Here is a 16,792-nt window from a genome sequence, read left to right on the forward strand (position 1 = left end):
GCTTCGTCAATGAAGATTTTAAAGAAGAAATTGGAGCGCCACATCTCAAATAGTGTAAGGTCTTCTGCTTGAGCAGGGGGTTGGACTAGAAGACCTCTAAGGTCCCTTCCAACTCTGTTCTCCTTTTCCATTTGGGTTATTCTGTCATATAAATTTAAAAATAAGGCTCCAGCTTTTGCACACCTCTCTTTTTGAATATTCGTGCAATTCCGCTAGTATTCACATGTTCTTGTATGGATAATTCTCAGGGCAGGAAGAAAAAGAGAGGGAGGGGTACTGAACGAAGGAAAACAAGAAAGAAAGAAAGAAAGAAAGAAAGAAAGAAAGAAAGAAAGAAAGAAAGAAAGAAAGGAAGGAAGGAAGGAAGGAAGGAAGGAAGAAAGAAAGAAAGAAAGAAAGAAAGAAAGAAAGAAAGAAAGAAAGAAAGAAAGAAAGAAAGAAAGAAAGAGAAAGAAAGAAAGAAGAGAGAGAGAGAGAGAGAGAGAGAGAGAGAGAGAGAAAGAAAGAAAGAAAGAAGAAAGAAAGAAAGAAAGAAAGAAAGAAAGAAAGAAAGAGAAAGAAAGAAAGAAAGAAAGAAAGAAAGAAAGAAAAAGAAAAAAGAAGGAAAGAAGGAAAGAGAAAGAAAGAAAGAAAGACAGAAAGAAAGAAGAAAAGAAAGAAAGAAAAGAAAGACGAAGAAGAAAGAAGAAAGAAAGAAAGAAAGAAAGAAAGAAAGAAAGAAAGAAAGAAAGAAAGAAAGAAAGAAAGAAAGAAAGGGGTATTTTAGTAATGGCCTCTGATTCTCAAGGCATCCCGCCGCCCGCCAAGCATCTGGCACCATTTTTGCACCCCCAGCAGCAAGTGGACGCACAGATGATCAATTTGCGGAGTGCTATGATACAACCAGCACAACAGCTGCAGCAGAAGTTGCCTCAATCTGCGGCCACAGAACAGATGGCAGCTCAGACAGCAAATCCAGATTCGCTTAACCACTGTGTTACTAACTTGACAACTGCAGGAATTCATTTAAACAATTGTGGCAAGTGGCATCGTAAAATGGGGCAAAACTCACCTAAAAATTGAAATTTTGGGCCCGATTATGGTCATACATTGAGGACTATTTGTAGCTCACACAACATCAAGGGTCCCCCATTCCTCCTCTCCACGCACCCCACTACCTTCTAGCCCTGATGATGTTCCCTAGTTGGTCATGAAACCTTTGCAGGACAACATCCAAGCTGAGAGAGCACCAAGGACCCCACAGTCGTCCTCCTCCTCAACCCCTCCTCCTCCTCCTCCTCCTCAACCCCCTTCCTCCTCCTCTTCCTCCTCCTCCTCCTCCTCCTCCTCTTCCTCCTCCTCCCTTCTAGCCCTGATGATGTTCCCTAGTTGGTCATGAAACGTCTGCAAGAAAACCCCCAAGCTGAGAGAGCACCAAGGACCCCACAGTCGTCCTCCTCCTCAACCCCCTCCTCCTCCTCCTCTTCCTCAACCCCCTCCTCCTCCTCTTCCTCCTCCTCCTCCCTTCTAACCCTGATGATGTTCCCTAGTTGGTCATGAAACGTCTGCAAGAAAACCCCCAAGCTCAGAGAGCACCAAGGACCCCACAGTCGTCGTCGTCATCATCGCCGTCGTCCTCCTCCTCCTCCTCTTTTTCTTCCTCTTCCTCCTTCTTCTCTTCCTCCTCCTTTTCCTCCTCCTTCTTCTTCTCCTCCTCCTCCTCCTCTTCTTCTCCTCCTCTTCTTTTCTCCTTCTCCTCCTTCTCCGCCTCCTCCTCCTTCCTCCTCCTCCTCCTCCTTTAATTCTTCTTCTTCTTCTTCTTCTTCTTCTTCTTCTTCTTCTTCTTCTTCTTCTTCTTCTTCTTCTTCTCCTCCTCCTCCTCCTCCTCCTCCTCCTCCTCCTCCTCCTCCTCCTCCTCCTCCTCCTCCTCTCCTCAAACTCCACTCCCGTCTAGCCCTGATGACGTTACCTAGTTGGGTCATGAAACGTCTACATGAAAACCAACAAGCACCTGGAGCACCAAGGGCCCCTCATTTCAACCCTGAGCTGTAAATAATATTTTCTAAGGTAGACATTAGCTCATCTGCACCCGTTTCCTGTTTGATCTACCTGGGAAGGCTGAGGTTGGTTCAAATTCAGCCACCCCAAATATTTATCGACCTAATGGTGCACAGAGTGCGGTGATGCAGAAAATATTTGTTCAGAGGATATGACTATGTTGGCAAACATATCATAGCTTAATGGAGTTATTACACTTTCTCAACTCTGGAAATGTTTACACTTGATTTTGCCTGAATTTGCCATGGATTTCAATAGCTGATTGGGGGTGGGGGTGTCCCCGAAACACCAATTGCCTGCCAGGATTTGGGGAGCAAATTTGGACGTGAAAGGCAATTGCTGTGCAGTACTCCTTGATTTACAACCATTTGTTTAGTGACTGTTCATAGTTACACTGACACAGAAAAAAGTGACATGACCGTTTTTCACATTTACAACTGTTGCAGCATCCTCCATGATCAAAATTCCGATGCTGGGCAACTGACTCATATTTATGATGGTTGCAGCACCCCATGGTCATGTGATAACCCCTTTTGCGACCTTCTGACAAGCAAAATCAAAGAGGAAGCCAGATCTACTTAACCCTGTTACTATAGGTAATCTTTGACTTACGACCACGATTGAGCCCAAAATATCTGTTGTTAAATGAGACATTTTTTAAATGAGCTTTGCCCCTTTTATGACCAACTGTTAGTAACTTGGTTGTTAAGTGAATCTGGCTTCCCCCATTGACTTTGCTGGTCAGGAGGTCGCAAAAGGGGATCATGTGGCCCTGGGGACACGGCAACCGTCGTAAGTCTGAACCAGTCGCCAAGCATTTGAATTTTGAACCCTCGATCATGGAGCTGCTACAAAGGTCATAAGTGTGAAAAACGGTCAGAAGTCACTTTTTCAGTGCCGTTGTAACTTTGAAAGGTCACTAAATGAACTGTTGTAAGTTGACAGTAACCTAACAGTGATTCACTTAACAACAGTGGCAAGAAAGGTAATTAAATGGGAGTTGGAGTCCACACAACTTTAAATTGCTCAATTTAAGAAACAGTGATATAGAGATTCCTTCCTCAATTTTCCCCACTGTCACCACAATCCTGTGAGGTAGGTTGGGCTGTAAGTAAATGACCCATAGTCTCTTAGGAGGATTAGAATTCAGTTCTCCCCACACCTAGTCCTGAGGTAGGCAACCTTGGCTCTTTTATGACTCGTGGACTTCAACTCCCAGAATTCCTGAGCCAGCATGGCTCAGCTTGGAAACCTCTCCCTTTCCCCTCAACATGGCTGGCTCTGGAATTCTGGGAGTTGAAGTCCACAAGTCATGAAGGGGCCATAGTTCCCCCATGCTGGCTCAGGAATTCTGGGAGTTGAAGTCCATGAGTCATAAAAGAGCCAAGGTTGCCTAACTGTGACCTAGTCCAATCATTTCCATACTGCACAACACTGGTTTAATGATGGCTTGTTGCGAGACTGAGATCCAGATTAATCTAATAAAAGAAATGATGAACTTGAAGAACACCCCTAACCCCAAAAATGATAAACAAGTTACGTGTGTGTGACTTTCCCAGGAAAAAAAAATCTCATGATTTCATTAAAGCTAAGAAAATAAACAGAGGTGTTACAGATAGTCCTCGGCTTACAACTACCCATTTAGTTTTAAGCCGAGGACTACCAATAACACAGCCTTGTTATATGAAAAAATGTTCATAAGTCACTTTTTTCAGTTTCTTCGTAACCTTGAACAGACACTATTCATTTGGCGACCACTCTGCAATCACACTGAAAAAAGTGATTTATAACCGTTTTTTACACTTATGTCTGTTGCAATCATGTGATTAAACTTCGGCAACTGGAACGTATGACAATTGCAGTGGGGTCCCGTGATCCCCCTTTTGCAACCTTCTGACAAGCAAAGTCAATGGAAGAAGCCAGATTCGCTTAACAACCGGCTTACTAACTTAAGAACTGCATTGATTCACTTAACGACGGTGGCAAGGGAGGTCGTAAAATGAGGCAAATGTCACTTAACAACTGTCTTGTCCAGAATGGTACAAGGTCTCCAGCTTGAGCAGAGGGCTGGACTAGATGACCTCCAAGGTCCCTTCCAACATTTGGCTTCTGTGTTCTTTTGATGGATGGAGACATCTCAATTGCTTGTTACCGATTATTTATTTACAGACTTCAAATTTCACGTTTGCCCTGTTTGGCTTCGATTTGACGATTTTTAAATGGTATTTCATAAGGAGATGTTTGCCTAGCTGGAATAATAAAACAGTTTCTAACTCCCCCCCCCCCCTCTGGATTTCTTGTAGGTATCTGGAACAGCTCCAGAGTGTGCCATTATGATGGCCATTGAGGCTGAACGAGAAAGGTGTCTGAGATACTCCAGTTCGGATAATCTCACTTTAGGTAAGAGATTGGACAAGCTTTTCATTGCCTTAAACAAGGATGTTTTCGCTAAAACCAGCATTCTGGTTTCTGGGCAACGGAGTTATAGCTGACCCCGTTTCTTATTATGGAATTGTCATGTTGTATGAGCAAAGATGTGGCCTTTATTTCTGAACAAACATTTCGCTGATGGTCTTCACCATGGGCAGCTCCTCAGCTATTAATTTGGAAGTTCAAACACTGGTCCACCTGATAAACAGACGAGATTTGAATTTACAATGGCACTAAAAAAAAGGGACATGACCATTTTGAGAGCTGAATGCAATGAAATTTCACTTTAAAGTATGTATGCTGATTAGTGGTGTATATTTAAAGTGACAATAAAGTTATTATTCTGTTCTGTTCTGTTCTGTTCTATTCTATTCTATTCTATTTCTATTCCATCCCATCCCATCCTCTATTCTGTTCCATTCCATCCCATTCTCTATTCTATTCTATTCTATTCTATTCTATTCTATTCTATTCTATTCTATTCTATTCTATTCTATTCTATTCTATTCTATTCCATTCCATTCCATTCCATTCCATTCCATTCCATTCCATTGTTTTCACTCTATTCTATTGTTTTCACTCTATTCCATTGTTTCTATTCTATTCTATTCTATTCTATTCTATTCTATTCTATTCTATTCTATTCTATTCTATTCTATTCTATTCTATTCTATTCTATTCTATTCTATTCCACTCTACTCTACTCCTATTCCTATTCTATTCTATTCTATTCTATTCTATTCTATTCTATTCTATTCTATTCTATTCTATTCTATTCTATTCTATTCTATTCTATTCTATTCTATTCTATTCTATTCTATTCTATTCTATTCTACTGTTTTCACTCTATTCTATTGTTTTCTCTCCATTCCATTCCACTCTATGTTCTGTTCTGTTCTGTTCTATTCCATTCCATTCATTTTTCACATTTATGACAATTGCAGCATCCCCAGGGTGATTTAACTAGAATTCAGACGCTTGGCAGCTGACTCATATTTATGATGGTGGCAATGTCGCTGGATCATGTGGTCATATTTTGTGGCCTGGAGGAAGTTGAATTCACTTAACAACTGTGTGACAAAGTTAACAGCTACAGTGATTCATTTAAGAACTCTTGCAGGAAAGTTCATGAAATGGGGAAAAATTTGCTTAACAAAGGTTTTACTTAGCAACAGAAATTTTGGGCTCAATTGTGGCCGCACGTTCAGGGCTGCTTTTATTTTTGCTCTTTTAAAATTTCCGTGATATTACATAAACTTGGGGAAGTCTCTGAAGGATCGCTCAGTTTCACCGCCCTCATCAAATTCTTCCTGATTTTGCAACCTGACTTGATGAAAAGTAAGAAAGTCAGACAACAGCAGAATCGTTGTGTTATTGTTTAATTCAGGAACTGAATTAACTTCTATTAAATCTCTTAAACAGGGCTGTCATTGCGTAACTCTAATATTAATCATATATCAATAGACTTCCAGTTGTGTTTTTCCTGGCAATATGTATTTATAAGCACTTAGTCCTTGTCTTACGACCACAACTGAGCCCAAAATTTCAGTTGCTAAGTGAGACCATTAAGTGAATGTTGTCCGATTTTACAACCTTTCCTGACACAGTTGTTAAACGAATCAGTGCAATTATTAAGTTAGTTAGCACAGATGTGAAGTAAATAAGGCTTGGTTGATGAGGTGACTTGTCAGAAAGTCACCAAAGGGGATCATGTGATCCCAGGGCACTGCAACCGTCATAAATATGAGTCAGTTGCCAAGCGTCTGAACTTTGATCGCGTGACCACGGGGATGCTGTCACGGTCATAAGTGTGGAACATGGTCCTAAGTCACTTTTTCCAGTTGTGTTGTAACTTTGAATGGTCACTAAATGAATTGTTGTAAGTCGAGGACTTCTTGCTCATTTAGTGACCATCTGAATGGCACTGAAAAAATGACTTATGGCCATTTTTCACACTTACGACTGTTACAGGATTCCCATGGTAATATGATCAAAATTCAGATGTTTGACAGTGGTTCATATTTAATGTCCCATGTGATCCCCCGGGGATGCTGCCATGGTTGTAAGTGTGGAAAACAGTCATAAGTAGAAAGAATACAGAGAAGAGCAACAAAGATGATTGGGGGACTGAAGGCTAAAACATATAAGGAACGGTTGCTGGAATTGGGGATGTTTGGTTTAATGAAGAGAAGGATGAGGGGGGGACATGATAGCAGTCTTCCAGTATCTCAGGGGCTGCCCCAAAGAAGAGGGAGTCAAGCTACTCTCCAAAGCGCCTGAAGGCAGGACAAGAAGCAACGGATGGAAACTAATCAAGGAGAGAAGCAACCTAGAACTAAGGAGGAATTTCCTGACAGGGAGAACAATTAACCACCTGGAACAACCTGCCTCCAGAAGTTGTGAATGCTCCAACACTGGAAGTTTTTAAGAGGAGATTGGACAACCATTTCACTTGAATGGTATGGGGTTTCCTGGCTGAGTTGGGGGTTGAACTAGAAAGGAAAAAAAACAGACCCAGGAAATTACAGACCAATCTGTTTAACATCAATACCTGGGAAGATCCTAGAAAAGATAATAAAAAACAGATCTGCTAACAACTAGAAGTAAACAAAGTTATAACTAGTAGCCAGCATGGGTTTGTTAAAAACAGATCAAGCCAAGCCAATCTTATTTCATTCTTCAACAAAGTGACTAAACTAACAGACCAGCGAAATACTGTGGATGCAGTATACTTAGACTTCAGTAAGGCATTTGATAAAGTAGACCACAACCTACTCCTTGGTAAGCTAGAAAAAGGTGGAATAGACAACATCACCACCAGATGGATCTGTAGCTGGCTGGCAAACCGAACTCAAGGAGTAGTCCTCAATGGCACTACATCCACATGGAGAGAAGTAAGCAGTGGGGTACCACAAGGTTCTGTCTTAGGCCCAGGACTCTTAAATAGCTTCATCACTGACTTAGATGAGGGAATAGCAGGGGAACTCATCAAATTCACAGACGACACCAAACTGGCAGGAATAGCCAACACCGCAGAAGACAAACTCAGGATCCAAAAAGATCTTGACAAACTTGAACAATGGGCCCTATCCAACAAAAGGAGTTTTAATGTGGAGAAAAGCCAAGTTTTACATTTAGGCAGGAAAAATCAAAGGTACAAATACACATTGGGCAAGAACTGGCTTAAAAACGGTAACTGTGAGAGGGACCTTGGAGTCCTAGTGGACGATCACTTAACCATGAGCCAGCAGTGTGCAGCAGCAGCTGAAAAAGCTAATACAATCCTGGGTTGTATAAACAGAGGCATAGAATCAAGTTCATGCGAGGTATTAGTACCACTTTATAAAACCCTAGTAAGACCACACCTGGAATACTGCAGCCAATTTTGGTCACCATATCACAAAAAAGATGTAGAGAGTTTGGGGGGAAAAATCAGAGAAGAGCAGCTAAGACGATTAAAGGCCTGGAGACTAAAACATAGGAAGAATGGCTTGGGTTTGGCTAGTCTAAAGAAAAGAAGAGATAGGGGAGACATGATAGCAGTGATCCAGTATCTGAGAGGCTGCCACAAGGCAGAGGGGGCCAGGTTGTTCACCAAAGCACCAGAGGGAAGGAGGAGAAACAATGGTTGGAAACTGATGAAAGAGAGAAGCAACCTGGAATTAAGGAGAAACTTCCTGACAGTGAGGACAATTAACCAGTGGAACAGCTTGTCTCCAGAAATCGTGGGTGCTCCATCACTGGAGGTTTTAAGAAGAGGCTAGACAGTCACTTGTCTGAGATGGTATAGATTCTCCTGCTTGAGCAGGGGGCTGGACTAGAAGACCTCCAAGGTCCCTTTCAGCTCTATTCTATTCTATTCTATTCTATTCTATTCTATTCTATTCTATTCTATTCTATTCTATTCTATTCTATTCTATTCTATTCTAATTCTTAATGTATTATGTGGACATAAGGGACGCGGTGGCTCAGTGGGTTAGGATGCTGACCTTGTCGATCAGAAGGTCGGCAGTTTGGCGGGTCGAATCCCGAGTGCCGCATAACAGAGTGAGCGCCTGTTACTCATCCCAGCTTCTGCCAACCTAGCAGTTCAAAAGCACGTAAAAATGCAAGTAGAAAAATAGGGACCACTCCGGTGGGAAGGTAACAGCGTTCCGTGAGCCTTTGGCGTCTAGTCATGGCGGCCACATGACCACGGAGACGTCCTTGGACAAGCGCTGGCTCTTTGGCTTTGAAACGGAGATGAGCACCGGCCCCTGGAGTCGGAATTCAGTCATCTGATGATGTTGCCTAGTTGGACCATGAAATGTCTGCAACAAAAGCACCAAGCTCAAAGAGTACCAACGACTAGCACGCATGTGCGGGGGAACCTTTACCTTTACCTTTTATGGTCCCTTCCAACTTTGTTAATCTGTTACACTTGCCTTCTTTCTTAGTCTCGTCCGAGTCGCCAAACTTGTTTGAGGGGTCAAAAGGGAGTTTAAGAACTGGATGACTTTGTCTGCAGAATAAACAATGCATGCTATGGGTTGGCATAAGCTGAAAAGAAGCTTTTCCTGTTTCAACAAGATATTTGTTTTTCGCTTTGTGCAAGGTAACAAATTGCAAATCAGTGCTCCTCCTTGGTGCCAACTGGTGTTTAACAATAAACCAGCGGATCCTGTTTTAAGCCTCCATCAAGCCAGCTGAGGCAAAACAAAAGACAGCCTCAGATAATAACAGAACAACAGAGTTGGAAGGGACCTTGGAGGTCCTCTAGTCCAGCCCTCTGTTCATGTTATCATACTAGCAAGTCAATAATAAATTGAATATTGAATATTCCATAGGAAAAAATGAACTTTACGAAGGCTTCTTTAAAATGTTCTAGTTTATGTATCTGCTCATGCAAATACCTTAGGCTCTTTTTTATTGTACCCATATACAGGTAATCCATAATATTGTATAAATTTGTGGAATCTCTGAACTATCACTCAGTTTCGTGGCCCTCATCAAATTTTTCCTGATTTTGCAACCTGACTTGATGAAAAGTAAGGAAGTCAGAGAACAAAAGAGTTGTGTTATTGTTTAATTCAGGAACTGAATTAACTTCTATTAAATCACTTAAAGTGAGCTGTCATGAGGTTCCTTTAATATTATTATATATCAATAGACTTTCAGTTGGTTTTTTTCCTGGCAATATGTATTTATATACAGGTAGTTCTCGGTTTACAACCACAACTGAGCCCAAAATTTCAGTTGCTAAGCAAGACTGAAAGCATTATTAAGTGAGTTTTGCCCATTTTATGACCTTTCTTTCACAGTTGTTAAGTGAATCACTGCAGTTGTTAAGTTAGTCGCATGGTTATTAAAAGATTCTGGCTTCCGCATTTGACTTTGATCATATGACCCCAGGACGTTGCAACCGTCATAAATATGAGTCAGTTGCCAAGCGTCTGAATTTCAATCACATGACCATGGGGATGGTGCAACGGTCGTAAGTGTGGAAAACGGTCATTGAGTCACTTTTTCCAGTGACTAAATGAACTTTTTTCCATTTTCCAGTATTAGCGATTTGCCCTGTCAGTGTGTTCTTGGTGATCCTTGATTTGGCTGATTCTGTTACTGTCAGATTGTTTCTCTGAGTTGGTACTTCCTTGACTGGAGTATTGTGGGCAGTGCTTTTTTTGTAAAAGAAAAAGGTGCCGGAACTCACACATGTCATGCAACCCGCCTTGCCTACCTTTCAAGGTTCCATCCCAAAAAGGTGCCGGAACTCCGTTCTGAGCATTCTATGAGAAAAAAAGCCCTGATTGTGGGTCTGGTGTTGTTCTAGTGGTTAATCTCTGCTTAACTGGGTTTTGATTGCTGGCCAGGAGGTGCTTCGTCCTTTTGCTTCCATTTTGGTGGTTTGACTGTCTCTTTTGGATAGCAGGTAGATGTTGTTTATCTCTCTGTGCCTGTTGATGGCTGATTTGGCTTAGTGCCAACACTGTTAGGCTAAGCCACTAGTGCAGGGGTCTTCGAACTTGGACCTTTTATGACTGGTGGACTTCAACTCCCAGAATTCCTCAGCCAGCGTTGAAGTCCACCAGTCATAAAAGGGCCAAGTTTGAAGACCCCTGCACTAGGGTATAAAAACACACTCTCTCCTAGCACAGATGACATACTGTAGTCTAGTCAGGTTATGAAATGTCTGCAAGAAAACAACCAAGCTCAGAGAGGACCAAGTACCCCAAATTCCTTCTCCTTCTCCTCCTCCTTCTCCCCCACCCATTCTTCTTCCTCCCTTTCTCTCTACTACACCACTCCCTTTTAGCACTGATGATACCTAATCTGGAAATGAAACATCTGCAAGAAAACAACCAAGCTCAGAGAGCACCAAGGACCCCACAGTTCTCCTCCTTGTCCTCCTCGTCCTCGTCCTCGTCCTCCTCTCCATAAACTCCACTCCCTTCCAGAACTGATGATGTTACCTAGTTTGCTAATGAAATGTCTGGAAGAAAACAACCAAGTTCAGAGAGCACCAAGGACCCCACCGTCCTCCCTCTCCTCCACTCTATACCCTCCACTCCCTTCTAGCACTAAGGACATTATCTAGTTGGGTCATGAAACATCTGCAAGAAAACACCTGAGCTGAGAGAGTCCCATGGACCCCATAGTAGTTCAACACTGAACTATTCTCTTCCATTGGCTTTATCTTGATCTCCGACCCAGCCTAAACTCTGGCAACCTAACCTGCCTTGCAGTACATCAGATGGCCACCAGGTGGTACAAGGGGATGTGGAATTCGTGCCTCTTAGCTGCCATCTGTGGGCTGTTCTGTTAGCTGCAAGCCAGCTATGTAAATCTAGCATTGCCAGTCTGTTCCTTCCCACTTAAAATGCATTTCAGTAGGAGGAGCGTTAAGTTTGCAAGTTCTTTGATCCCCTCAAATCTAACCCAGGTAGTCCTTGACTTACAACCATTCATTTAGCGACCATTCGAAATTACAACAGCACTGAAAAAAGTGACTTACCATTCTTTTTCACACTTAGAACCGTTGTGGCATCCCCTTGTTCATGTGATCAAATTTCAGATGTTTGGCAACGGACTCATATTTACGACAGTTGCATTGTCCCAGTGGTCATGTGATCCCCTTTTGCGACCATCTTATGAGCAGTGGGGGGAAGCCAGATTCATTTAACAACCATGTTATCAACTTAACAACTGCAGTGATTCACTTAACAACCATAGCCACAAAGGTGGTAAAATGGAGCAAGACCCGCTTAACAACTGTCCGACATAGCAACATAAATTTTGGACTCGGTCGCGGTCGTAAGTCGAGGAGTACCTGTAAAACATTTCCTAGGTGGGTTTGCACAGAAAATGCTGGCTGTTTTGCATCTCGTTGCCAGGTGGAATTATGGGCTGGTGTTGCAGATGTCATCTATTCTGCAGTTCTAATTAAATGAGCAGCGGTTCTTTTAGAGAAAGCAGTCGAATATAATCAGGATAAACTGAAAAGTGCATTGGATTGAGTCACCCCATGATCAATCGCCTTGATTCGGGTTGATTCATCCCGTCAGGCTCGTTAAGTTTGCCCTGGAACAAGTCATGCATCACAACAGCCCAACTTAACACTTCATCCATCATCCCTGCCTCTTCTACACCTCCCGCACCCAAGATGCTGGTTATAAAAAGCAATTTCCTGCTGTGAATCATTCAGAAAAGGGGATGTAATTAGTAACCGTCCCTGGTAGTCAATACAGAATCGGTTTGAAGCAATTACAGGCAGTCCTCGAAAATACGACCACAACTGGGATCAAAATTTCAGTTGTTAAGTGAGTCGCACCCAATTTTAGGACATTTCTGCTATGGTAGCTAAGGGAATCACTGCCGTTGTTATGCAGTTGTGAAGTGAATCCAGCTTTCTCCACACTTCCGACCGTTTTTCACACTTACGACAGTTGCAGCATCCCCATGATCATGTCATCAAAATTTGACTGTGTGGCAACTGATTCATACTTATGACGGTCGCAGCGTCCCAGGGTTACGTGATCCCCTTTCGTGATCTTCTGACAAGCAAAGTCAATGGAGGAAGCCAGATTCACTTAACATCCGTGTTACTTACTTAGCAACTGCAGTGATTCACTTAAGAACTGGGGCAAGATAGGTCATAAAATGAGGCTAAGCTCACAATTGTCTTGCTTAGCAACAGAAATCTTAGGCTCAATTATGGTCCCAAGTTGGGGACCACCTGTATCCCCTTCCCACAATATGGCTTGTTTAATCTTAGCCGTGTAATATTTTTTTCTGGTTTTCCTTCCAGATTGCCCAAAGATTCTTTTTTATATATAATATTTTATTAACTTTCTATTATCACATTTCATTAGTGCTTGATAAACAATGTATTGGCTGGGTTGATTTGTTTTGCCCAAAGATTTTCTCACAGTGACAGTTGCTGCAAGAAAAGACTACCACAGCACAGACCAACATTTAACCGCCATTTGTCTACCATTCCCCATCCTTCTTCCTCTCTTACATAAAGGGAAGAGGAAAAACATATTTTTTACGGCAAAAAGCTCCCAGTTTGAGCCTTATCAAACCTTACCTACATGATGGCATAGGTGATCCTCAACTTGCGACCACAATTAAGTCCAAACTTTCCGTCACTAAATGAGAAATTTGTCAAGTGAGTTTTGCCCCATTTTATGACCTTCCTTTCTACAGTGGTTAAATGAATCACTGCAGTTGTTAATAACACGGTTGTTAAGTGAATCTGGCTTCCCCATTGACTTTGTTTGTCAGAAGGTCACAAAAGGGGGTCATGTGACCCCAGGACGCTACGACCATCATAAGTATGAGTCAGTTGCTAAGCATCTGAATTTTGATCACATGACCATGGGGATGCTGCAACGGTTGTAAGTGTGAAAACTGGTCATAAGTCACTTTTTCCAGAATAAAAGAGTTGGAAGAAAACTCTACTAGTCTACTAGTCCAACCCCCTTGCCCCTATATCATTTCAAAGAAATGATTATCCAATCTCTTCTTTAAAACTTCCAGTGTTGGAGCATTTACAACTTCTGGAGGCGAGGAGTTCCACTGATTAATTGTTCCAGCAGTCAGGAAATTTCAATGTCCTTGTAACTTCGAACGGTTACTAAACAAACTGCTGTAACTCAAGGACTAGGTATACGCGGTTTTCATGTCATAGCTATGGTCCCAAAACTCAGGGAAATGGTGTCACTGCTGTTTAGCCACCTCTGGATCATTTGGTGATCCGGAGAGCGCTAATAGGTGTCTCCGGGCGTCATTTCTTCCTTTTATCAAATATGTGCACAATTTCGGACACGCACTGCTGTGTGTGCAGCCAGCCAGATCTTGGTGTTCAGACAGCCTGCAGCTTTTCTGTGCTTGCACACAAGAGACACACACACGTCCCCGAAAAACAAGAAACAGGGCAATGCCCCCACCCATGCCGAAAGGAAGCGACTGGGATAACCACAATGCCGTCCAGCAAATTTTGCAAGCCTCATTAAGTGCTCGGCAAATGCGTTAATAATTCGGGGCTGGAATCAGAGCTGAGACAAACGCCGGGGACCCAGGTCGGAGAGCACAAGGGTGGGAAAAGGAGCTGAAAGAGAACAAAATGCATTTTTTTTTCTCCATTGGGTTGCCGCATTGCCGCCTGCTTTAAAAAAAAAATAAAAATAAAAATGAGCATGGTGTTAAAATGACTTTACGGCTGTGTGGATGAATTAAGGCCTGAGCAGTGGGGACGTTGCTCAACTCTGCAGGTAGATATGGAAGAAGGGAAGGAATGTATTCCCCTGTTGGTGTGGTATTACAGTTGGGGAGATTGGACTAGATGATCTCCCAGGCTCCTTCTATTGCTTTGTGTCTCTCACTAATGAACAGACTCAGCTAAATTCGGGATTGCAGGGATCGTAGGAGAATACTGGAATTCGAATCTGGGGCATTCTGTTAGCTGAAGATGAGAGTCATCTCATAGTATAATAGGGAAGGCACCAAAGTAGAAACCAGGTGACAGTGAGTTCTAGTCTTGTCTCAAATATGAAAGTTGGCAGGGATACTTTGGGCCAATCACCCAGGGATGGAGAGTTCTAGTCTTGGCTTAGCCATGAAAGAAGTTTGGGTGTTTTCGCCCATTCACCAGGAAACTGGGAATTTTAGTTTCCTTTTATGCATAAAACCATCTGGGTGACTTTGGGCCAATCACCAAGAAACAGGGAGTTCTAGTCCCACCTGAGGCCTGAAAGCCAGCTGGGTGACTTTGGGCCAATCACCAGGAGACGGTGAGTTCTAGTCCCACCTGAGGCATGAAAGCCAGCTGGGTGACTTTGGGCCAATCACCAGGAGACTGTGAGTTCTAGTCCCACCTGAGGAATGAAAGCCAGCTGGGTGACTTTGGGCCAGTCCCTCTTTCTCAGTCCAAATTAAGTATTGCTTCCGTGGTCTTCTGTGGCTTCCAGACCAACAGTGAGCAAACTCTACCGGTGTTGAACTACAATTTCCAGCATTCCTCACCATTGGCCATGCCTCCTGGGAATGCTGGGAGTTGAGGTTTATCAACATTTGGAAAGTCAGACAATGTCTCTAGATTCTAGTGCAGGTAGTTCCTGAGTTACAATAGTTCATTTAATGACCTACAGTGCGGCATCCCCCTGGTCACGTGATCAAAATTCGCATGCTTGGCAAATTGATTCACATTTACGACGGTTGCAGTGTCCCAGGGTCACGACCTTCTGACCAGTAAAGTCAGTGGGGAAGCCAGATTCGCTTAGCAACCATGTGACTCACTTAACAACTGCAGGGATTCATTTAACAACTGGTCATTAAATGGGACAAAGCTCATTTAACAACCGTCTCGCTTAGCAACAGAAATTTTGGGCTCAGTTGTGGTTGTAAGTGGAGGACAATCTGTAGGTCGATCTTGAAGATCTATTGGGGTTGCCTCCATGAAGTTGCAACCTTCTAGATCCCTCACAGAGGATCTTCTCATCCTCCTCTGCATTTTGTACCTTGCGACCGTCATAAATACGGGTCAGTTGCCAAGTGTCTGAATTTTGATCACATGACCTCAAGGGTGCTGCCTGTGAGAAACGGTCCTAAGTCACTTTTTTTCATGGCCGTTGTAGCTTCGAACGGTCACTGAATGAACCACTGTAATTTAATAATAATCATAATCACAATAAAGTTGGAAGGGACCTTGGTGGTCATCTAGTCCAACCCCCTGCTTGAGGATTACCTGTATTAATTTAGCTACCACGCTATATAGAAGGGGTAACGGAGAAACGTAAGAGAGGCTTTCTGGGTTTTTCCATTAAAACAGCAGCAAGATACGTATATGGGGAATATTTATTTTTATTTTTTTTTAGTTTTTCCTTCTTGCAGTAAAAATGTCAAAACATTATAATGTGCAGGAATTCTTTCAGACCAGTGGAGAATGTTTGCTTAATGTCTGTTACGGGAAAATAACCTCTGAAAGACGATATGGGAGATTTGTCAGCTCTCCTAGGTGGCCCAGACAAGAAATCAATACTGGGAGTATTAAAATTACTTTTATGACAAGGAAGCAGTTAAAAAAAAACAACCCTTGCAAGTCTGAAAACACAATTCTTCCCCACCCCCTACCCCGGCCTTTAAAGGCGGTGGTCCCCAACTAGCAATCAGGGTTTGGTTAGGGTTAGGGATTTTTCCTCTCCTCCCTCCCTCCCTTCTTCCCTCCCTCTGTTTTCTTCATTCCTTCCTCTTCCTCTTCCTCTTCCTCTTCCCTTTCTTTTCTATCTTCCTTCCTTCCTGATTCATTTCCTCCTCCCTTGCTTCCCTCCTTCTTCCCTTCTCTCTTTTCTTCCGTCAGAATCCATTTATATCACATTCATAAATGTATGTTTAAAACCTTATCCCCCCCTATGGATTCTGCCATCTCCCGAGGAAGGAGGAGCGCATGTGGATTCAGCCTGCCTTAGGTTATCTCAAAGACCAAGGGAAACCTTTTGAACTGGGGGAACAAAAGGGAGGGTTAGGGAAGAAGTCATCTGGCCTGTGTCTCCATTTGAATCTGTAAAGGAAGAAGGCAATAACCGTAAAGATTCAAAGTTCCTTTTTTCCCCACAAAAGGGATGACACGAAGTAGAAGGATGAGGGCTGACCAAATGGGGTTGAGGGAAGGGGGGGTTGAACCGGAAACTCTTTATAAAGTTTCAATCTGTAAAACAATACCAGGTCCTGTCTTGTGTTTCCAAAACCAAACATGTCCTAGTAAAAATTCCTTTTGGACTAGAACTGACTCCAAGAGTTTTTGTTTTCCTAAGACGTGGATTGGGGTGGGTCCTGACACCTTCTA

At 42.7% G+C, this 16,792-nt stretch overlaps 1 protein-coding gene across 1 annotated transcript in view; it reads left to right on the forward strand.

Annotated features, from left to right (window-relative positions):
• Nucleotides 1-16,792, forward strand: part of VIPR1 (vasoactive intestinal peptide receptor 1) — an 83,946-nt gene that overhangs the window by 31,393 nt on the left and 35,761 nt on the right. Inside the window, exon 2 of the mRNA XM_081345625.1 lies at nucleotides 4,341-4,437. Coding sequence (XP_081201751.1) covers nucleotides 4,341-4,437 — 97 coding nt within the window. The remainder of the gene's footprint in view (nucleotides 1-4,340; nucleotides 4,438-16,792) is intronic.

The sequence above is a fragment of the Vipera berus genome (assembly GCF_964194415.1).
Source record: "Vipera berus genome assembly, chromosome: Z".
NCBI classification, from domain to species: Eukaryota; Metazoa; Chordata; class Lepidosauria; order Squamata; family Viperidae; genus Vipera; species Vipera berus.